We start from the raw sequence: 24,613 nt of genomic DNA on the forward strand, positions 1-24,613 counted from the left end.
GTTTAGTTTGCATTCATGAGATGTTTGATGTTTTTTTAAAAATCATTAATTGCAAAAGACATACCAACTTAGGAAGACTGTACCTGTCCTCTCAGCCCATGAGAAGCCTTAATGTACCAGCTCAGACACTAGCAAAACCTGTAAATGTCCCCCCTTACCAGTTTCATTATCTACACTGAGGTTTTCTTAAGTTCTCATCAAATTCCTTTAGAATGCTGCAAAGCCTTCTCAATCTTAGCAAAGACTGATCAACTGCTCAACTTTCTGGCTGTTGGTCATCACTGACACACCACTATTGTATCTCGACTCAAATTCAAGACATCAGCAACAGTTCCACAGCAGTTTTTATGTTTAAACATTTCTGAGTTTGCCTCCAAGTGCAAAGCAGGAACCATCAAGGAATGCAGTCAGAGTTCTTTCTCCCTTCTACAGTCTTTCACTCATTATTTGCTGATATTTTCTGCACTCACAAATGGAGTAATGCAAAAATCTAAGGTTGGGAAAACACCATGGCTGTAACCCCTCCCTAGATTCATCCTCTTGTACATTCCCCCGAATTTGTACAGAACAGTATAGAAATTAACTTAGGAGAAGCCTAATTAGATTTAGACACTGCTTTTTTATTGAGGCACTAGTTATGTGGATTTCCCTTTACAAAATAAAACAAAAAAAAAGGAGCAAGTCCAATGAGGCCAAAGCCACATACAACAGGCTTAAATCTTTATCACAGTGGAAAAATGAACACGATCTTTAGTAATGGACAAGCAAATTATAATGTGAGACCTCACTTTTAGAGACACTCAACAGTTTTTATATATAATATTCACACAATTCTAACACAGTGAGTCATTTAAAAATAGCAATTCTAAACATAAAAGGGTAAAATGTTGATTTTAGTGTAGCTTGGTTGTGTGTGGGGAAATCCACCACAGATGAGAACCATTGGACAAAGGAGTGCTAATTAAGATGAACATTACATCTTAATAGTCTTTGCTAACTGCAGTCAGGATTCTCTTGCTCCAACACTTTCACTAAACTCCAGATTGTCAGACAAACAGTCTGCAAGGCAGCATTCATGCATTTGTTCCACCCATTCAAAAATGAAAATGCTGGTGAAAGATCTAGAAGTTTTTGGTGCCTTGGTGAACACCACAGGTCAGTTTCTAGATATAGTTAATAAGCCTGGACAACAACATCGTTGGTGGGTTTGACTTAATAATAATAATAATAATAATAGAAGTAAAATGTGCCCCACAGTTTTCTCAAGAAGCGAACAGGTGTTTTCAGTACACTGCAAAAGCTGGAACTTATGCTAATGACATTTAAAATGCCACATATTAGATTTCAAATCTTTAACATTTTCTGTAATGAGATACAACAGCAGCATGATCACTATGTTGTCTTATATGTAAATATATATATAAAAAGTGTGTGTTTGTGTGTCTGTGTGTATATATGTGTATGCATATGTTTAATGTACTTAAATTTGTACATTACAGATATATAATCTATTTCACATATATAACATTTGGTAGGGTTTTGAAACATTCAAGATACATTCTTTTACCCTGTGGAACTTTAAGAAGTGAAAAAACAAATTACTAAATAAATATATTTTTTAAATTGGGAAAGGTTTTCTAATCTAACACAACAATGAATAACGACATGTTTGCACACTTGCAAAGAGAATGTTGTGTTGCCTTAGATTGTAAAATTTATATAAAATTCTTTTTTTTTTTTTTTAAGATCTCAGTATGGAATTCTTAACTGAGATAAGCACCTCAGAATTAGCTGCAATGCATTAACGTGTAGAATCAGGACAAGGACCACAGGTATACCAAGCTGTGGGTAGTGGCAAATAAGTCTTATATCAGCACCATTTTACAGTCACTACTGTGCAACATAAAGGAAAATTCCAACTTCTAAAACATTCTCTGCATGTTTCATGGAGTTTTACACAATCTGGTTGGGATTTTTGAATAAGAGCTATGTGTAATAGGTGTGTCAGTGGAAAATATGATCTTCCATAGGCTACTGCAGGACACAGGATGAGAGAGTACATTTGCTTTTACTTTTGTCGTACCACAAATGAAGCAATGTCAACTTCTCCAACACTTGCCTTGTTACTTTGGTTTAACAATAAGACCTGATAAAGAACAGGAGGCATTTAAACAATTTCCAATTTAAACATGATTAAAAGTGATTTTCTCCATGTCACTTCTTACTGCTTTTGTTTATAAACAAGTCTATAATGAAGTTCAGTCATAAGGTTCAGAATTTCTGAATTATAAATCATGTCAACGGGCACTGCATTTATAATTTGTAAATTGCTAAATATGCAGTGCATCAAGGCACGTGGACTGTGGAGGAGCCCGCCTACCTCAAACTTCCGCCTCTCTTACAGTAACTGAAGTTACAGCTGGCACACTACTACTCAAGCTAATGTAGGCTTATCTTATTTTACTAATATGTTTGTGACTGTACAAGAGCATTTTAAAATAATCATTCCCCTTTTTGGGGGCTAGTTTTTGTGGCTCTTCCACACAACCAAAGAAGGCTTGCACCATCATGAAACATGCAAATTGACTGATAGAAGCGGGAGTTTTCATTTTGAGACTAATTTATGTAAGTGGGATCCTATTCCTGGATTAAAGTAGTTGAAGAAACAGTTCAGTTAATAGCTGCCAATTAGTAGTATCATGCAAATGAGACCATGCTGGAACAGGAATTTGCTCCCTGGTGGCCACGTTAGCAGGTTTGGCTGAGCTGTTCCTTTAATGTTGATGCATTGCTGAAAATACAACACAGACCAGAAAAGTGACTCCTCTATGTATGCTACATAGCACCATGCAATGACTTGGCATAGCAATGATGATTCACATTTGGTGCATTTTCTATTAATAAAGCATTTGTCAGACATGCCTGAGCCATTCAAAAAGTGGTTTAGCTACCATTCAATGCATATGACCATATGACTCACAAAAACAATTGTTTTAACACATGTGCTCACTGGCATTCATAAGGACATTGAATATTAATTGTGATTGAATTACTTGAAAATTGTTGCTAACAATGCTCAGTAACTAAAGAACTAATACTTAAAACACTGTAAATACTGTTCAAACTGCCCAATCAGAATCTTCAAACTGCCCAAAAAGAATTAAACTTGACAAAAAAAAGTCAATGTATAAAAAAAGTTATAAATTAAACCAATATAAAAAAACTGTCAAAACAATATTAAAACAGTGCAAAACAATATGAAAGTAAAGGGGGTGGTGTCTACTGATGGTTTTTTCTGTGTGTTTTTTTGTGCTTTAACTTATATAAATGGTATATTTGTCAAACTACCTAGCATAAGATGCTATTTTGGGCTAGGAGCAGGTGTGTCATCTTCTCTGGAATCCAGGAACTTCCACAGCACGGCTGGTTTCTCACAGTTGTGACGCCCCCTCCAGTGCTCCAGAACGTCCTGCTTCCTATCCAAAACCTCACTGCACAGGATGCAATTAAAGTGCACCCCTGCCCTAAGGCTCACAGCCTTAGCCGACTGCCCAGAGATGTGCTCTCTCTCTCCTTTCTCTTCTTCCTCCTGTTCCTCTCGACTCTCCGTGGCCCCCTGGTGGTGTGCGTGCAGGTGGCGCTTGAGCTTGGAGAAGGAGAAGAACTCCTCGTCGCAGCTGCCGCAGCGCACCAGGTTGCGCCGCTCATTGAGCTGCCTCCAGTAGTGGGCGGCATGCTTCACCAGCTCGTCCTCGGCTTCACGGCCGCCGTGTACAGCCCCTTCCCGCAGACGCACCTGCACCTCCTCCCCGTGCACGTACAGCAGGTGCAGCTTCATGTCGGCGAACGTGGGCGTGATGGCCTGGCAGCGGCCGCACTTGATCTGCAGCTCTACGGGGTCCACGCGTTGCTCCGGAGCCTGGTCCTCCGCGTCTGCACACCTGAACACCAGAAGAGGGAAATGTCCACATATTCTGCCACCCATTATGCTTTTTCTAAAACTAAAACACAGGTAGCTGCTCACATTCACTTGAAATGTGAGAATGGTCTGAAAATAATTATTAGCCTTATTAGTAAAATCTCATCTATCCTAAGAAATAAGCAAGGTATTTATCTTCTCCTTTCCAATAGGTGTGCGTCCTATACCCTTCTATAGGTGTGTTCTCCTCGTGCTGGCTGATTGATGGTTCTACGGTGAGTATGACTCTGTGCACTTCTCTCAGGTGACTGAAGTAGACCCCGACGTAGCCGAACGCCTTCTCACAGAACTCGCAGCGCAGGCTCTTGCGAGGCCTCCCCTCGGCATGGTGCAGCTTCATGTGTGTGCTCAGGCTGCCTGAGTGAGCGTAGGCCTTCCTGCACACGGGGCAACCGTACGGCCTCAGGTTACTGTGGCTGTTCATGTGGCTCTGCAGGTGATGTTTGAACTGGAAGCACCTGCTACAGGTGGGGCAGCGGTGCAGCTGGCGACTGCCCACGTACAAGAACCCGCCTCTGCCGTCAGCCACAGGCTGTTGGCCGGGGGCTTGGATGGACACTATGCCAGGTCGGGTGGTGGACAAGGATTTCCCCGTCATCGGCTGCCCCAGGATGAGCTCCTGGTCGAGGTTCTCCGAGGCTGAGATTGAAGGTAGAGGTATGAGTTGGGGAACAGTGGTTTCCATCACTAAAATAGGCTTTGGGCGAATACTCCGATACTTCTTTGAAATGTCCACCACAGAAGATTGGGTACCGGAGGGAGGTTTCTCTGGGACTCTCCTGCGAAAGAATGACAGAGATCTCTTCTTTTTCGCCTCAAAGGCCAGTATGTCCTCCATGGTTTTCCTCTTCCTCCCCCGCCTCTTGCCAGGGGATTTCTTGGAGTGAGTGGCATCTCCAACTTGGACGAGGCAGTTGCTCCTGGCACTGTCATCTATGGTCTTGAGTTTGATGTCTGCAGGGCTTTTCAGGCTGGTTTTGGCCAGAATGGAGCCCCTCCCTGGTGACTGGCTGCTGTCAAGGCCAGAGGACGGCAGGAGGGAGTTCTTCACCTTGGCATAAGGAAGGATGGGGAGCTTGCCTTTGGGGGGAGTGGGAATGATCTGAACAGCTTTGCTGAAGATGGTGGGGGAGAGGACGGTAATAGCACTCCCTGTGGAGGTTGCTCCTTCTGCTGGGGCTTTGATGGGTGAGCTGTTACCGACAGGAGCAACAAGTGTGGCTGTAGAGGCTCCAGTGGGGTAGCTGAGGGTGTGGAGGGAATCCATGCTTTTTTCCAAGGCTGGCTCCGTCTCTGACCCTGGATACAAGGCAGCATTGTCGGGAAGCAAGACTTCAGATGAAGTAGCCGAGCCCGCCCTGACTGTCTGATCAGATGATGTTTCTTGACTCTCACCCAAACCAGACAGAGCAGAGTTCACTTGTACTTCAGCTGATTTTGTCTGTGAAGCTGGACCAGCCTTAGCTGGGCTCTGTGTCCTGATACTGGCTTTTTCTGGGCCTCTCTTGCTTCTCATTGGCTGGTACCTGGGAATCGGAAGCTTCAAGTTCTTTTGGATTTGATGATGTGGTGGCGTTTGAGGTAAGGCCACCAATGAGAAGGTACCCTCTTGTCCAGCCACCTGCATGAGGGCGTAGTTCTGTGCAGGTACTAGGATGGATTTAGGGCTCACAGCTGTAGAAGCCTCTGGGAGGACGGAGGAGGGCTGGCAGGAGGACAGCACTGCAGCGGATGAGCCCACTGCTGGCGCTTTAGGCGCAATGCTGCGGAACTGAAGAGCCTTCATCTGGGCCATGGGGCGGCCCTCACCTGTCAAAAGATCATCAGGAAACATGTCGATTGCTTAAGAATTGCAGAACAAAATAATAATAATAATAATAATAAAAAAGAGAAACTGTTAAATTTATTTAACCATTCTTTCTTTCTCTCACCCACGCACGCATGCACGCACGCACACACTCCTGGGCTACAGACTGAGACCTCTTTGATTTGAACTCAGTGTGGAGGTCTTGTTCATGCTGTTGCCCAGTAAGGGCAAACTTCCCTGTGTTCACAGTCACACATTTTCCATTAAAGGGCCATCAGAGCACGAAATCAGCCCAAAGGTAGAAGCTTTACAACATGAATAGTAGTCAGCCTAACAGGTTTGCAGATACACACACACACACACACACACACACACACACACACACACACACACACACAGGAAAAAAAAATCTGCCTAAAAATATGGCATAATGGGTGACAAAGTAGCAATCTGGGTCATCCTAACTGTCTAAAGAGAGAGAGAAAAAACAAAGTACAGGACCCATTTTTAGCAGGGGCCAAGCAAGCCTCTTTTGGAGAGTGTATGAAAGGCCACTTGATTTTCTTGCCTTTCTACGTGGTGAATCTCAGTTACACCAGCTGTGAAAGCATGACACTTTTCAAAATTTTTAAAAATTATTTCACTGTCCAAAAAACAGAAATTGAGGAACATGTGGGTGCACAACATTTGTGGCTGTTTCTAGATTAACACCTGGAAGAGCTTGGTTAGGAAGGCTTATTTTGAGAGTGCATGCCCTTGGATACCTTTCTTCTCACATATGCTATGAAATACTCGAACTCTATTTGGTCAGTTAAATCCAGCTCAGCTGTGACTTCGGTCAGAGCAGAGAAGAACTTAACAGTCAACGTGGAGGTGTGGTTTTGGCATAAACTGAAAAACCAGAGGCTTATGCCTGAGATCAATTCTAGGTTACTCCAAGAAGAAAGCATTGGCATAGATTAAAGTGGCATAGATTAAGGGGAACCAGTCATGCAGTCGATTTAGCCCTGTGTTCAATTGTTCACCAAAAAATTTTTTGTCTTTTGCCAATCATGCCAATTATGTGGTACACTAGAAATTTAAAATAAGTTTGAACGTCTAGGCACCAAATCTGGAATGGCATTATCTGCATGTTATGTTGCCACATTGATTCTTGGCAGTTGACTCCACCCTCTACACCAGACAGCCATCAAGTCCAATTTATTTATATAGTGCTTTTTACACCACAAATTGTCACAACACAGCTTTACAAATGTTTGGGTTCACATCCCTAATGATTAAGCCAGTGGTGGCGCATGCTTGTTTTTGATGGTAAACTCTGATGATGTTCATAGCTCTGGCATGATAAAATCCTTTCCCCTACTAAAATAACCTAACAACTATTCCTGTATAAGTTTCTAGAAGATGAGAACTAAAATGAGATGCAGGCATCAGAAGAGAGTAGCTTGGAATCGGCTCACTGTAGGATTTCACTGCTAGGTTGAAGGGAAAAAAACATAGCAGCAATAGATTTTTTTAAAGGGAAAGATATAAAGATTTATTTTTAGCCACAACCAGATACACAATGAGACAGAACAGCTAGACAGATTAGCAGGTGAGAGGTGAGAAGTTCAAAGGTGATAGTCTGGTGTTTATGTTAGTGGAGGATTTATGATCAGGCTACGCATGTGCATGAATGTGTGTGTTTTGTAAATTTGTGTGTGTGTGCCTCACCCATGCGTAAAAGAATGTGCTGAGATGGCCATTTGCTGGTCACTGGGTCAGGAGAGCTTCACCAATCTGAAAATCTGTCCACAACTCTGAGAAGAGCTCACTAACTCTTACTTTCTGCTTTATATAACTGTGACAAACTACATCATTTTGTCACATGATACTGAATTATGACCTGAACTGTGCAAGGGCAGTCTTAAGGCCACTGGAAACCTTTTTTAAACAGAAAAACCAAGTAATTTGTAATACATATGTAAGAACACATTTAATAGGACCTTGCTTTCCTTTAGTTAATTCAAATCTGTTTTCCATTTGCATTGCCTTAGAAAGCATATAGTTTTAGACATCAATAAGCGAATCACAGTTCATTTATGATAATCTTAATTTTCATATGTATATCCTGTTCTGTTATTGCATTCTAACTCAAACACAACGTACAATTAACAGTCCATTTAATAAGGCTGAGAGTGTGCAGATGTGCAATTCGACTCCTCTCAGCTATAATTTCCTGCTGCAGTAGAGAGTGCATACATAAGGGTTATAATCTTCATACTTACTTTGCATGTGTGATTTTAGTGGACTGACTCGCTGTTCGTGGGGTTTCATTGCTGTCGTCTCTGCAATTCAAAGCACAACAAAAGAACTTGGTGTCTAATGTATAATTAAAACACATACTTTGAATCACAATAGTTAGTTGCGCCTGTTTGTGTTACTAGTTTTTTGTCTTCCTTTTTGTCACACACACACACACACACACACACACACACACACACACACACACACACACACACAATCTCTGTTAAAATTAGAGGACATTCCAGATGCCATGGGGGTGAAGATTAGCATGGACTGAGAAGTAGAAAAACAACAGCAGGGGGAAGATTAGGATAAAAGGGAAAAAGAAGGGATGAGGCAAGATTGGGGATGGAGAAACAGACATTGTGTGTGTCTGTGTGTGTGTGTATGCGTGCACACTCAGTTCTATGAGATCTCTGGCCTGTAGGTGAGGGCCCTCATCTGTGGCTGTGTGATAGCAGATTTGGAGTGTGTGTGTGTATGTGCTTGTGCATGGGGCAGTGTTTTGGTGCAGGCTACTCCAGTGCCCCTGCAGGTCTGGGGGTGGGGTGGGGTGGGATGGGGGAGATGAAAGGAGTGGATCTGTTGGAGATAAGAGAGGTGGACACATAGGGAGTCTGGCAAGAGAGTCTGTTTCCACTGATCCTGCCAAAGCCCATCTTCCTCCTCAAGCTCTGAATCTTTTAACGAGCTTATTTCTGCTATTCTTAAGTCACATTCACCATTGGCAAAAAGAAAAAGCAATCAAGTCAATACAAGATGAGATTTATACCTTGGTCACCAGTGGGAGAAGGAATATTAGTTTGGTTGGTTCCTCCTGTGTCTTTCCCCTCAAAAATATATTTTGCACTTCTAGATGGTCAATCTATTGTACCTGAGGTTCTCTGAGTAGAATAGCATTCTGTAGTGTGTGTGTGAGAGAGAGAGAGAGAGAGAGAGAGTGTGTGTGTGTGTGTGTGTGTGTGTGTGTGTGTGTATGTGCGTGTGTGTGTGTGTGTGTGTGTGTGTGTGTGTGTGTGTGTGTGTGTGTGTGTGTGTGTGTGTGTGTGAGCGAGCGAGCAAGAGAGCACTCTGTTGCCTCTCTTGGAAGCAAGGAGAAAGAAAGAAAACATTATTAATTGCTTTGCTGAGAGAGATGGGTGGTGGCAGCATGTGAACTTAAACCAGTGAAGTGGAACCAGTGACACATCACACCCTACAACTGCACACTCATAGACCAACAGTGGACCACATACAAATTGTCCCAGTGGACTGCTGAAATATGGTCAGATACTAAAGCACTCAACCTGACAGGTCTTTCAGTTCAACTACTGTAACACAATGGGAGCAAACACTACCCAATCTCCACCTCAGTCGCCATCCTCACTGCTAAGTACTCACATGCGCATGCACATCCACACAGACGGACTCTGGCCATTAGCTGTCACCTGAGCTAATCAATGTAAAAAGGGAAAATCTATTCCAATTTCAAAACTACAGGCTTGCCTGGGCATGCAGGATGTGAACTAATCAATAAGTAAATCTCGGTACATCTGAACACGGAGAGAAACGGAGCAAAAATATCAGCATTGACTGCCTCAATCAAGTTTGATTTAATGTACTTCAGTGTAGATGTGATTGATTTGAATACTGTATTCAGTTGGGCTGGAACTGCAAAGTGTCTATTTTTTTCATTATAATTTCCCAGTCTGTTCAAACTGCATTACATTTTGTTTGTATATTTATTTATTTTTTGGATGGTAAGATATTTGCATGACTGCTGAGTATAAGAGATAATGTTCAAAAACTCCTCAAGGCGGTGATTTTTAATTTTTTTTTCCCCCAGGAGGATTATTTTGTGAGGAGCTTAATTTCCACACTGCAGCCCAACAGGATGCTATAAATCTAAGTGTTAAACTTTGACCCCTTGAATGCGGTCACTGGGAGCGACCTGGTGTGTGCCACCTATAAGCAGTGAAGGCCAAGAGTTCCAGTGCGTCAGCCTGATGCACCAAGAGCACAAATACTTCTGGGTCAGCAGTAGGCCTGGCCATTCTCACACTACTTATCCAATTCTCCATCCCAGACCAATTCTCTATACGGTTGCATCCAAAACAAGAAGTATATTCACCCTTTTAAATGGAGGTCAATGGGAAAAGACTAATGGGTCTAGTGGTTTTACTCTACAGCTTGTTATCCATGTATGGTGGGGGGAAAACAATGTCTGAAAGCTAACCGTCTTTACACTGGAACATGCTGAGTGAAGGAAAAACAAAATAAAACAAAAACAATCCTGACAAGCAAAACGTTCTATTGATATTCTGGTGATTAAATACAAGTGACGACAGTTAGTTAGATGTGCCCTTCACTGTAAAGAAACACACTTTTTTTTTTTTTTTTTTTTACATAGTACAGTCCTCTCATGTTTCAACTAATGTAAATATAGCTGTAAATTTAAATTACAAGTGAATAAACACAAGAGCAAGTCAATATCTAATAAACAAGTCCACTTTCAGACCATATTAGCCAAGGATTCCATCTGTCTTTTGTAAACTGAATTTTTTATTATTTTCAAAACATTTTTTTACTAACAAGTAGAGGTGTACTTGTTAAACCAGTTTCATCTCACCATTCTTTATAGTGGAACTACATTTCATGTTTTCCTGGTCAAAAATTATTTGGTAGAGTAATTCTGTTTGTAAATGAAATTTCTATTGCAAATTGTATTACCAAAATCTAGTCAGGAAATCTAGACAGTATGCTATTAATTCTGATTTAAGAAATTAAGTAATTCTATATTTTCTGCTCTTTGCAGGCTAAACACGTGTGTTTTGGTTTGAGGCAAGGAGGTAGGTGTGACTGTGAGTCACCTTCCTGAACCTTTAGGTGACCTTTTTCAGTACTGTGTGACATTTAGTATTCATTAAGTGGGTCACGCGACGGTGGGTACAAGTATGGTAGGACACCCTCTTTGTCTTTTCTGTTTCTTTCTCCATCTTGACTTGCTTTTTCATCTCTGTGCCTTCTTTCATCTACCTATGCCTAGTGTCGCAGAGCCAGAGATGACATCATCATGAGGAACTTAAATGTTGGTAATTGATACAGGAAGTTGGTGAATTTGCCAGGTTGTATGTAGCGGGTTGGTAAACTAAATTCACATCTTGCTGACAAACAACTCAAAACATGTCTTTACTCACTCACTCACTGAGCACCTCAGTATTTGAGGAGATTTCGTAGACTCGATTTTGTATATCAAACTCACCTCTCACAGAACTAAATCAAATGTTTTTCATGAAATATCAGTTTTGAAGAATTTATACCTTTACAGGTTTTTAAAGTATCACATAAGCTCCAGGGTTCAAGAAATTTGGAGGTTTTAGAAAGAAAGCCTGTACCTTCGCTTATGACCATTTTAACATGCATGTCTCCACACATCTACTCTCATTACAAGGTCACGTATGTATGCACATGACTAGCCTATGCTATGTTTTAGCCCATGTCCCCATTGCTCAGACTTCCACTGCCTGCATGTTTTATGGACCAAATGCTGATTGGACCTGATTGGGCAACAAACAAAAAACAAAGAAAATGATTGATAAATTCAGACATCCATTCAAGCTCCTTCATGTTTCCTTGCAAAGGTATCTTAAATGATAGGATTATCGATACGAAGCGGCCTAATCACAAGAAAGAAGGTCTCATTCCTCTTGCCAAAACACTGGGCCTCCATTCCACATATCGGAACAACAAGGCACAAGAAAAACAGCCTGCTATCATATGCACATTCTTAATGTTGGAGAGACTACTAGAACCAACATCAAAGTATCTGCCTCTGTCCTTATTCAGGATTGGGGACTTCGGGGATTTAAGAGGGAATTCGCATACCAGTATCTGTAGAGCATCTTTTAAAACAACCTGAGACAATCTTGAGGAAAGAGTCTATGCTTACACATTTTGAGCAGTGCAGCCTTTTGTGTCTGTCTGTGTACCACATGAGCTCAGCAGCACACATTCCTCTGCACACACTGCCAGAAGCAAAGTTACCCTTTTTGCAGAGGTAGTACATGTTAGATTGAGACTAGTAGATGAGCAACACAGATTAATCGATGCAGTGGGCCAAAACTTAGACTTCAAATGAGATGTCAGAGGCAGGAAGTCAAGGCTTTACCTCATACGTTCTACTAACAGTAACAATCCTGCAAATTAAAGAGCAAATTGAGCTGGGTTTATTATACTGATGGAGAGGTGGCTGGGACCTCAGTAAAATAATCCAACATCAAGAGTGTCCAACCAAACATCCATTTCCCAAGTAATCTCTCAACATTTTCCAACAGTCTTGCCTTTGAAGAAAGAAAAAGAGAGAAAGAAGAGAGGGACGGGAGGAGAGAGAGAAGGGGTTAGGAAAAAAGTGAGTGAGTGAGAAGTCCCTCTCTAATTTGGCAGCTGTTCTTCCATTTCTGAGGAGTTGGAGAATCTGGGAAACATTGTCTGGAAAGATCAAAGGGAAACCATGCTGTAATTGCTCTGGTAACCAACAGTAAAGTTGTTAAATGAGCCAGACTCAGCCCTGGGTCTTTAATGAGGATGTTCTCAGCATCTTTCGCTTTACGAGCTATTTAAAAGACTAGTACGATCCACAGTTTGGGCTTTCAGATGGCAAGTATCGATTGAGAGCACTTATTATGTTCTACTGCTGTTTTGATCATTCTCAAATTATCACTAAATGAACAGGTTGCAAGAACAAAAACACATCTGACCTGAACAAATTCTGATCCCATCACACAACATTCGTGTTCATGCTTGGTTCCTGCCTCAAGGCACTGTACAGCATTTTCCTCCTTAAACAAAAAGTTATATTAGCATGAGGTATGTGATTATCTTCATACTTCTGTTTCAGTTAAACATTTATGGGCACTGCAGAGTGCATAAAATAATCTTTTAAATGTTTTAAAGTTTTGTATACTGCCCCCTAGCTTCCGTTTAAGAATTACACTGTATTTGGTGTTATCTTTGATGTCATAGATAACACTAATTGACAATAGTGAATCATAAGGTACCTTATATAGCGTATTCATGAACTGGGAAATCAACTGACCCTCCCACGCTTCACTTATTCCCATCGCTCTCCTCACAAGAGATGGCACATGCATACCAATGCTAAGTTTTTGAATGCAAGTGGGAGAAACATTTTATTCCAGAATATGAGACCAAATCAAAAGGAATGACATTTCTTTCTGGGGTTGAACTGACACCAACACAAGAGTTTCTAGCAGGAATTTCAATGCGAATTCATTTGAAAATTGGTCTCAACGCAACTCTGGTTTTGCTAGCTGACTAAAGCTTAAAGCAACAGCTTTACCAAAAGCTTTCCCTTACTGGAGGCAGTATGGATGACAAGTCTCTATTTTTACTTGTCATTGTTTTCATTTGACACTTCATTTAATAAAGTACCAAACAATGAGAAAATAAAATGTGCAGGCTAACATTCGCTAAATTTATGTAATTTAGCTCTTGCTAAAAATGTATTTTTATAACGATGCATGACAATACGTTTTTGATATTTTTGAAATTGCCAAAAGTCAGTCTTTACCCACGTTTAGCTCCTGCCACGTATAGTTAAAGCCTGTTAGCTAGTCCTGGTTAACAAGCCGAATATAAGCTAGCTAGCTAACGCTACCTACCCTTAGAAAACGCGAGCTAATAGCTTTAACGTGTACATGTTCAATATGTACGAAATGCACAGATGATGCCACTCTAAATACGCTCTTAAAATATAAACTGTGACAAGTAAAGCTGCGTTGATGGGATCCTATTTCCAGCCTGCATAATACTGAATAACTGGGCAGATATGTTTGATTCTGAGCCTGTCAATCAATCCCCTGGGGTGGTAAAAGGCGATAGACAAAAAGGAAAACTCAAAACGTTCCTTCTGATGTCGTTTTAAGGGGAAACAAATTGGAAGGAAACTGGAATAATGTTCTTTGTGGAAATATTTATTGGTCACATGTTTTAAAAAAAACATGTGCAGGGCCTATAAAGGGTAAAAACACTGTTGTGCTTTTTATTAGTTTACTTTCCAATTTAAATTATTGAATGATCATTTAAAAAGTTTATTCAAGAAAATCTCAATTGCCCTTATAGCTACCAGATGACATATAATTTCATAGGAATCACATTTTGAGTAGAGTATATCATCCCATTGGTACACATCAAACTAAAAGGAGCATGGTTACACTTAACTAGACATCACCGTTAGCTAACATTACCAGTTCTTTCAATAATACATTCCTAACAGATTTTCAATTATATTCACAAGGATACCAACCAATTTTTGGAACAGAAGTGGACAGCGAGGCTATGGGACGGAGCATGACACAGGGCGAAGGCCAGACTGAAACTGTTGCAGCTGTCTGTATTTATAGGGAAGCCCATGGCAAAACAGCGACTTTGCATTTCTCGTGGGACTCCGCTGTTGAAAGATGCATCAACCTATCAGTGTCCTAGAAACAAACGGGAGAAAATACAGCTGCATGCCATACTGCATGCTCCATGCTCCACAGAGGCCTTATAGTTGCCAGGCCATGGTCCAGTTAACATCAGGATTACTAATGAGCCACCTTCCATTTACTGGGCCAAACTGCTAAAGGAATACAGTTTTCCTCACTTCATTAAACTTGTGTACTCAGTGTCTACTCCATAAGATATCTGATCTTGTCACTTGACGTATCAATATCAGTAATATTCTGTATAACCAGATGTTTTCCATTTTGACAAGGACTGTATTCTCATGCAAATGCAGCCATTCACTGAGTGGCCACATACTGATGCTTCATCTAAACCCACAAAATCAATCAACTCTCTATCAACAAGAAAATCCAATGTGATTTAAGCCTTCCAATTAACCATGTAACGGTAACCTTTCCTATCAATGCTGAAGAGCTCCTCCACCCCTACAGTCCACTGTATACAATCAAGCTCAGATTGAATGTGCTAAGTTTGAGGAGTTGGTTGTCTGCATCCTCTTCAAGTAATGGTGAAGATGCCCCTAATGAGCGCAGTTCACACACATTTGATATGGAATGGAGTGAATAAAAGGAGCATTATATTCATGTTTAAATAAAGGTCTAAACCAGGGATTGGTACTCCTTCATATATCTGAGTGAATAAATGATCTGACGTGTGATCGGCAGAGCAGCCTTCATAGAGCTTGTGGGACAGAGAGGCAGTTGTTCATATGCTCACTTGGCAGAACTAAAAGGTGCATGTACAGCCACTGTGAGCATTATCTTAAAACAGCAGGAGTAATGCGTACACACTTAATTAATTAATTCATTCATTCATTCATTACAAGGCAGAACACACACATAATACACTTACACACTTTCACTGACATCTGCAAACATCTACAGGCACTTTTAACACCCGTGAGCAAACCTAACATACATAAACACAAACAGAGACACGTGCACAGACCTCCCTCAAAAAAAACAAAAAACAAACAAAAAGCCACCACCACAGACACAGACACACACACAGACACACACACAGACACACACACACAAAGCTTTCATTGTCCAAACACAAATGGTCTCTATTTAAGTCTTTGAATATGAATAAATAATGACTTGGGTAAAAGGGTGATATAATAAGAAAAGGCTTTTTGCTTTTACATGTTGTAGAACACCCTGGAGTCCTATCACCAACTCCCAGCTGATGTGTGTCTGTATTAGAGTGAGTGAGTGTGTGTGCGCGTGCATTCATCAAAGGACATAATTCACAAACACACAACAATCAGTTGCTCTTAGACAGCTGACCCCACTAGCAGTTCATATAAGGAACTGTATTAGCCAGAGTCCCAGGCAACACAAGAGAAGGAATTAGCCCTTCAGAAAAATACAGCCTATTATTAAGGCCTGCTTATAGATTATTCATAAAGCATTGCAGAGTGGTTCTTTTTTATGAATAATGCAAAAGGAACTCAAAAACTATATTAAAGTGAATAAATATTTAGCCTTTGAATCACTGTTTTTACTGGCTAAATTTTAGGATCTATCAATTAGATTACCTATCATTACAATGCATACAGTCGTGCATAATGGGGTAAAAGTATAAATGTGACTAATTATTTAAGTCCAACAATAAATGGCTAACAGAAATAACCAAAAGCAACAAATGATGATGTTCTTGACATCAGATTGAAAGAAATGGGTTTGAATGTAAGACAATCCTCACTTAAACATCTCATTTGGAAAGGAGCATTACATTTGCCAGTAACTCGAGTTCTTTCTTAAAGACATGAAATTAGGAATGGGTACTAGCTACATTCAGATTTACCTTTAAACCACATGCCCTGTTTAGCTGCAAGTCCTGAAGCTCTTGTCCAATCACATCATAGTTCAAAAGCAGGGAGAAAAATAACATATTTTGCCATCCAAAGAATGATTGATTTGAAGGCTGCCATTAGTATGGTCTTACCTAGGCCTGCATGAAACTAAGAAAGTATGCAATTTGCACCAACATTGTTCAACACTACGATGACTTGTGATGAACAAATATACAAGTGTGCATATTAGTTATACAGTTCCTTTGTCTAACATTCTCACTGAATAAAATGAATAAAGAAATAAATTATTTCAAACACAGTTTTATTGAGCAAATTGCACACAAATACCCAACCAATTAAAAAAAACCATTTATTTAAATAAGATAAACTTTATTTTTATAGTTAAATTATTTTTCTTCTGCTCCCTTTAAGCCATTTTTCTTCTAAATTCCAAGTCATGAGCGTAGAACATGCAGGAAAAGAGGAAGCAAACTTGAGTCTCCAACTAAAAGAGTTTAATTAAGCAAATGAAAATGAAACAACATAAAAGGGCAAAACGAGAATGGTGCAGCAAATGAGAACATACAACACATGAATGGAGCGTGGTGGCAAATCATAACAAAGAATAAGGCTCTGTTCAAAATAGCATACTACATACTGAATACTGCACACTGCTCTCCGTATATACTGCATACTGGTTCCCATAGTAGTATGCAGCATAGTATACACTATGCTACAAATGCAAAGCATACTATGAGGTCATGTGAATGTTTGAAGGTTCTGTCCACTTGCATGACAGGAGGGAATAAACCACAGATAGCTCTGGCTGTCTACTGGAATATTTGGTGGAAGTAGTACGTCATCCGAGTATCTTTCACATAGTGGTAAAATGTACTTTGATCGCATACTGCATATGACATACTGATTTGGGGCCCAATCAGTACGCAAGTAGTATGTAGTATTACTGTAATACAGTCTACTATAGCCATGCACAAAGCATGGAAATAAAATATCTGGGGTGGAAAACAACTTAGTTAATAAATACAAATTAAACATGGAAGTTTAAAATAACTCCCTTTAAAATCATGAAGGTCATCAACTTCACACAGGGTGTTTTTCACCACAGGGTCTTCATCAACCATTTCCTCACTCTTCCTCATCCATCATGCTAACTAGCTAGCTATCCTTGTAGTCGCCACTAAATTGACACCAATCTGAGGGTAGCTAACCGGGCTTGATATGATTGGCCAAATGCAGAGAATGCATAGGTCAAATGAGAAAAATCGTTTTATATAAAACTCACCATGCACATGAATTTTTCTTATTCATCACATATTTTGTGTTTATTGCACATGTTCATATCACAATGACGATAAAAATTCATTGACCATATAAAAACATCTACTGGCTTAGCTTCTTTTTGTCTCATTTGTAAAATCATGGTTTAAGTTAGCAGAAGTGCAGTGGGGCTATGAGGATAGTTCTTTGATTCAGGCTTGCACTTGTTAATCAAATACCCAGACATCAGGGCAGACACTAAGAGAATCCGGCCCAGTTGAGTCTCTTGATAAAATAACCACCAGGTGTCTTTGTTGCTTTTTTCAAATGCTCGTTTAGTGACAGCCACAAACAAAGCTGACAGGGCTTGGTTAAAATCACACACAGCTGTGCGCTGGCCTAAATTAGCTGCAAGCGGCCCTGCGTCAGGGGAGGAGAGCGAAATTACACCCTTCGGCTCTGCACTCTGCCATTAAACCTCAATTAGAGACCTACACTGATGTCATCATTATGAGACATATGAGCGAGAGGCCCAGTGTACTGATGTAGGTTGCTCTCAGAAAACAGGCTGCTCCTACTAGAGGTCATCAAATTAAACTTAAACATGAAACCTAACCTATTAAATATAACAAAACTTGTTAAGTGTAATGATGTAATGCATATTGTGTGATAGCAGGAAAGTGTTGTAGGTAAAAGTGAACACCTAAAGCATTGAACATTTTACAGTTTCAGCAAGCAAAACAAGAAGGGACAATGGGAGTTTGTGTCTAATGCTAAATGCTTCACTGTCTGATTTGGCTTTGCCAGTTTTACACAGGCTCACACGTACAGGGCAGAATATCCGGTAGTTCTTATGACTGTCACATGCTCTTAGCCTGTCATTCTCTTCTTAACCTAGCAATATCTGTCCCACGCCTGAACTGGAGAAAATGCATTTTCAGTGCTTTACCTACATATCAAAGCATGCTTCTGTACATTTTCATAGTGATACAACTGGCAAACTTAGAAAAGGTTTAATATGCCAACCTTTAAATGTAAAAATTAGCACAACTTGTACATTTTAATTTGGGGGGGGGGGGGGGGATGAGTTGAGCTAGACTTCTTCTTGTGGATGTTATAAGTAAGTCATAGCTGAACCTTAACTGAGTATAGGAACAGAACATTCAGTAAAGCTCTCATTTGATCTCTACTTGAATCTTAATTTGCTGTATTTTGCAACCAGATGCTTTTGGCATCCAGAAGACCCAGTATAACTGAAACTCCCTCAGTGAAATGTAGTTCTTCTAAATTCATCTAAGTTTACCTCTCTTCTGGCTCTTATTTTCCTGTCCACAGTTAGTGCTGATCTTAATAAGCGCTGTTTCTGTGAAAGCAAGATGGAAATCTCTATTCAAAAATCCACATTTTCGGTGCCACATCTGAAAATTAGACATACCGTGTACTTTTGACAGAACTTTTGTAAAACAGGGAAACACAACATTAGTACTGATCTAGGATCAGAATCACAATTTAAATATTCCTTCCACAGCAGATTTTCCCTGATCCCAAGTTAGAGTGAAGAGTACACCAAGAACTGTTAAACAGTCAGCACCTTGAATTGATCCTATTCACCTCTGCATGAATACAGTAACCAGACCTCTCTCACTCAAACAATGTTTCAGCTAGTAGCCTTTTGTGTGGTGGCTGGTGATTCATGTCTTAACAAAAGGGCTTTGCTCTGTCCATTTGCTCCCAGTGTGCTAACAGCGTACTGCTTTCATTTCTACACCTCTGTGCGTGTGTGCAAGTGAGAGAGAAAAGGATCTACAGCACTCTATGTGAATAATACATTCAGGCCTAAGGGCTCCCTATAGCATGGAAAGGCATGTCAAAAAGAACAACCTAAAGAGGAATCAATTCATTCATTCTCTCTCCAACATTAAAAACATTGACATGTGAAGTGAATAACACTGAATATCTGATTACAGTGGTGCATGCCAAGGAGTGGTATATATGACAGAAAATGAACGGTGAGTTCTTGAAGTTGATGTGTTGGAAGCTTAAGGATCTGAGTGCCTTTGACATGGGCCAAATTATGGCCAGGTCACAGTATCTCAAAAATGGCTGGTCTGATTGGGTGTATGGAGTGGTTACTACCTACCAAAGAAAGAGAACCGATGAACTGCTGACAAGGTCATGGACGCTCAAGGCTCACCTAGGCGCGTGTGAGCAAAGGCAAGCCCTGTCTAGTCTGATCCCACAGAAAAGCAACTGTAACACACATTGGTGAAAATGTTAATGCTGGTTATGGTGTCAGAACACTCAGTGTATCACAGCTTGTTGCATATGGAGCTGCGTAGCCATGGACCAATCAAAGTGCCCATGATGAAGCTTATCCACCGGCAAAAATCTCTATAATGGGCATGTGAGCATCTGAACCATGGACTATAATTACAGGTGGTTTTAATGTCATGGCTGATCAGTGTGTGTTGTGGATTTGATATTGAATGGATAGAGGCTAATTGCCATGTTTTTAGAAACTTTTGAAAGTTAATTAAAAATCAAAAACTAAATCTCATTCACAAAAGTGTACAGTATTCTCAATAGTTTGTAGAAGCCCCTTTGGCAACAACTGCAACAACAAATATTCTTGGACACATCTCTCCAAGCTTTGCATATCTGGATTTGGGCCGTTCATCCCATTCAAACTCCATCACATTGGATGGCAAGTGCCTTTGAACTGCCATCTTCTGGTTTCTCCATAGATGTTTTATGCAGTTTATGTGTGGGTTTTGACTGAGCTACACATGGACCGAGATTTGCCCTGAAGCCACTCCAGTGTTGTTCTGGCCGTATGCTTCGGGTCATCATATTGAAAGGTGAACTGTCACTCCGAGTTTGGGTGTGCCTTTCACTCAACAGTGTCTTTCGTCTTGCCACTCTATCATAAAGGCCTAAGTTATGGAGTGCTGGAGAGATGGTTGTCCATCCAACAACTTCTCACATGTCTGCACAGGACTTTTGGAGCTCTTTAAGGGTAACAATCTTTACCTCCCTGACCAAGGCCCTTTCCCCCCTGAATTCCCAATCTGGCCAGACGCCAAATTCTAGGAAGTTACAAGGTTGTGCCAAGCTTCTTCCATTTTAACATGATTGAGGCCACTGTGATCCTGGGAATACTCAAAGCCTTAGATGTTGTTTTATATCCTTGTCCTGATCTATGGCTTGACAAATTTGATTGCAGATATCTAGACAGTTCCTTGGACTTCATTGCTCTTTGTCTTTGTTCTGAATCTATGTACATGTACACCTGCCTGCCTGTGGACCTCCATCCAAAATGTCTCTGGAAGCCTTGTGTATTTCACTGCAGTTTTGACTCTACAGCTTTTTAACTACTCTACACTGCAGTTATTCTCTGAATTGTTCTTCAGATATTAATTGCTAAAATTAGTTACCAAATAAATTATTTACCACTTTTGGTTCCCATTATTTTATTATTTCTTTGACCTTATTAAAGAAGTGGAGAATCCAAAAAGCACTAATGTGCTACAATGCTTACTACAGGAGCAGAATGGTACAACATAGTACAAAAATATTACACCACTGTCTAAAATGCAGCTACAGCATTTCTGAGGCAACTGCATGTCTTAAGCACTTGGCTCCTGAAGAAGCCACAAAATTTCTCACCAGCTCAACTGAGCGGATACAGCCAGATTATCTACATTAGATTTCAAGGTAAAACACTTAATAAATTGCATAAACATAAAGATTGAGTCCGAAAAGTGCTGGTAAAAAACATCTGAAGTTTGAGTGGATTAATACATCTTTAAAAATATGCAATTTCTTCCCCACTTTCCCTTTTGCCTCCTCCCAGGTGGCAGAAAGAGGCAGAGTGGGCCAGCACATGAATAGATACCCTAACAGAAAAGCCAGCCAGAGCCAGGAGCCATCAGCCAACCAACACACACACACAGAGAGAGAGAGAGAGAGAGAGAGAGAGAGAGAGAATATCGGTGACGGATCAAACCTGTCTGAGACTGGTTGGCTTCAAGCACACCACATTGTGCCAGTGGGCCAAAAGACAAGAGAACATTATAAGAGAGCCCAGATGCAAGCACAGTAGAGGGAGTTTGCTTTTTAACTGGTCCCTGGCCACAGAAACCATTGAACTAACTTTTCTGATAATAGCAAGTTTACTACTTAAACAGTGTTGAAAACTGAGAAATTAAAGCAATTTTCTTTAATATGTCCAACAACGCTGACATGGCAGAATTCTGTATCAAAAGAAAGAATAAAGCTATGCAGGAGGTACTACTTAGATATATTATTAGCTTATCCACTCCCTTCGTATTGGTTACGCCAATTGATCTAGCCTCATATTCAAACACATTAACTAAGAACGAACTAAGATCATACAAGGAGTTTAAATGTGTAAAAAAAAAAAATCAAAGAATGAGTGTGTGGTTTTCCTCTGTGTTTAACTTATAGACAGACCTCCTGTAGGAGGAGCATTTCCTTCTGCTGAAAAATGTGCTCCATCCCTGCAAAACACTGAGGGGTGTGTGTGTGTGAATGTGTTTGTTTTATTCAGAGATACACAAAAGATTAGTAGCTCTAATATCCTTCACATCATTCACCTATGATCTTCCCTCCCCCTCAGATTCTGTTACACTCATTGGCATTCTAAAATGCCAAGCACCTTGCCTTCTTACTCAGCAGTAGGTGATGGAAGTTTCCGGAGGCTGGCAGTGAACTGCTTCTGTTAAGACTTTCTGCTGCACACCTGTGACGGATGACCTACACTGGGCATGAACAACCAAACAACCTGATAAATTACCCAATCACCGCTAATGTCATTAAAACATCCAGCCCACTCTTTTCAATAACATACCCACTTATCCTGTGTGCCAAGGCTTTTCTGCTGACTCCTTCCTTGTGCTTATAAAGAACTGCGTACCTCCACCTCACTGTGTAACTATTTAATGCTTCTGACATTTCATTCAGCTCGCCCTCTCCTGATCCCACTTATTAAATTAGCTGTATGCAAATACGGTGGCGAAAAGAAATCTGGGGGCATGTCTCCTGTTAGCGATTAGCTGCAGGTGACCTTACAGCCCAGCTGAGGGACTTAGCATACTTAGCGTAGCCAATTGATTGCTGCCAAAGCCTCCTCAGCATAATGGCTAATTTTCAGCTCAAGAAAAGATGAAGGAGGACAGCAGAAAGAAGGAGGCCACTGGGACAGGGCAGCAGCCAATGAACACAGGCAGAGAATGAGGAGAAGCCAATGAACACAGGCAGAGAGTGAGGAGGAGTGGGAGGAAGATATACACAGACAAAAATCAATCGCTGCTTCAAAAAACAAAACAAAAAAAACTATAGCCTTCCATTCATTGACAAGAACATTTAATCCAATGACAAAAGACAATAATGTGTGTTTATCCTTCTTTCAGGGAAACAGACTGACCAGAGGGAGGACAAACACAGATACTAGACTACTGCACACAGGACAAACACTCAGGTAGCATGTGGCGGGTGCAGAGACAAAATGCTGACTCATCACTTCCCGCTTCACATTTATTTCCTTGCTTTTGACACTGTGAGGTGAATTACAGCAATTTCCCGACTCAGCTTAGCTATGCATGTAGACTTACCCAATGAGTACGCAATTCAGTGACTGGTTAAGTCATGTATTATTCTCAAGTCATTAACAGTGGATAGCATTTGCAGTTAATTGCACCACAAATTTGTAGTATATATATACACTTTAGGTAGCATTTATAAAAAGGTTATTAGTGTTTCCTTTTTGTCCTCTGAGCTCTTGCATTACATATCATATTTTTGAAAACATTTAAATATGTTTAAAAACACAATGACAGATGCTTTCCCATGACATTCAGTTTGATCTTCAAGCACTCTCAGATATTCCATGTTTGCTCTCATCTAGTTGCAAGTACCAGGTAAAGCCAGTATCCGTCCCAGTTCCAGTCTAAAGTAATTCTGCAGATTATGATCCTGCAGACGTGTTAATTTAGCCTTGTTGTAGTGAGAGCTGGAGCAGAAAATATGAATCCTAGGTTGAACATTTCTATCTTTACTTGTACAGCTATATGAATTTTAGTGACAAGTACTATAGGTCCAGTAAATGTTACAACTATGAATGTCTGTCTCACTGAGTACCATTTAGCCTCGTGAAAGAGTGAAACTTTTCAAGGTAGACGCCCTAAAATAAATAAAAGACAAAGTAATCTTGCTTCTCCTTTGGAGAGCACCTGGTAGACATCAAAGAAGGAGAGAAACAAAAAAAGAGAAGGACCACGACCGGTACACATTTTCTATCGTCTGTCCGACGACACGTCCGCTCCCTCTAGGGTGAGAGAGGGGACAGGAACTAGACAGGAAGCAGCAGAGAGGGAGATCACTATAATAACAAGAGAACAAAACAAGGGCTCTAAAACAGCCTCCATTAAGACATGCATTAAGCAGCAGAATCTCTCACACACTCACACTCACTCACTCACACTCACTCTCTCACTCACACTCACACTCACTCACACGCACGCACTCACACGCACGCACTCACATGCACGCACTCACATCAAGCTCTATTTAGCCATGGGAGGTGGAAGGATTTCCGCTGGGTGGCAGCCGCTTCCTGTGTGAGACCGCAGGTTTGGTCACGGGTTTGTGTCGCAGTGATCAGAGACAGGTAGCGTGCTTTTAAACACAATGTTACTCTAAAGATCACCTTTAGAAAGACCTTTGGAATCCAGCTATACTTGACTGCCATCTAATTATTTTTTATATAATAACTGATTCTTGTCAGAAAGCATAAAAGTTAAATTGCATACTAAAAAAAATATATATATATTAATAAAAAAAATAAATAAAGGGATTACAAAATTAAACAAGCCCAGTTTCACTGGCCCACCATCTAGTTCAGAAGTCAACACAGAATGTTAGTGCTAGTGTTAGGTTAGAC

The 24,613-nt window shown here is 40.6% G+C and overlaps 1 protein-coding gene across 5 annotated transcripts in view; it reads right to left on the reverse strand.

Moving 5' to 3' along the window:
• Nucleotides 1–599: 599 nt before the first annotated feature.
• znf438 (zinc finger protein 438) overlaps nucleotides 600–24,613 on the reverse strand; it is a 38,002-nt gene continuing 13,988 nt past the window's right edge. Inside the window, exons 2-5 of one of the 5 annotated variants that reach the window (XM_027008515.2) lie at nucleotides 8,054–8,113; nucleotides 7,500–7,573; nucleotides 4,147–5,788; nucleotides 600–3,941 (exon numbers count right to left, since the gene is read on the reverse strand). In XM_027008515.2, the coding sequence (XP_026864316.2) occupies nucleotides 3,362–3,941; nucleotides 4,147–5,788; nucleotides 7,500–7,503 (2,226 nt within the window). In that variant the 5' untranslated portion in view covers nucleotides 7,504–7,573; nucleotides 8,054–8,113 and the 3' untranslated portion in view covers nucleotides 600–3,361. Of the gene's footprint in view, nucleotides 3,942–4,146; nucleotides 5,789–7,499; nucleotides 7,710–8,053; nucleotides 8,116–19,792; nucleotides 19,903–24,613 lie in introns of those variants that run through there. The other 4 variants (XM_027008512.2, XM_035533684.1, XM_027008513.2 and 1 more) reach the window with 4 other exon arrangements.

The sequence above is a fragment of the Electrophorus electricus genome, chromosome 14 (assembly GCF_013358815.1).
Source record: "Electrophorus electricus isolate fEleEle1 chromosome 14, fEleEle1.pri, whole genome shotgun sequence".
NCBI classification, from domain to species: domain Eukaryota; kingdom Metazoa; phylum Chordata; class Actinopteri; order Gymnotiformes; family Gymnotidae; genus Electrophorus; species Electrophorus electricus.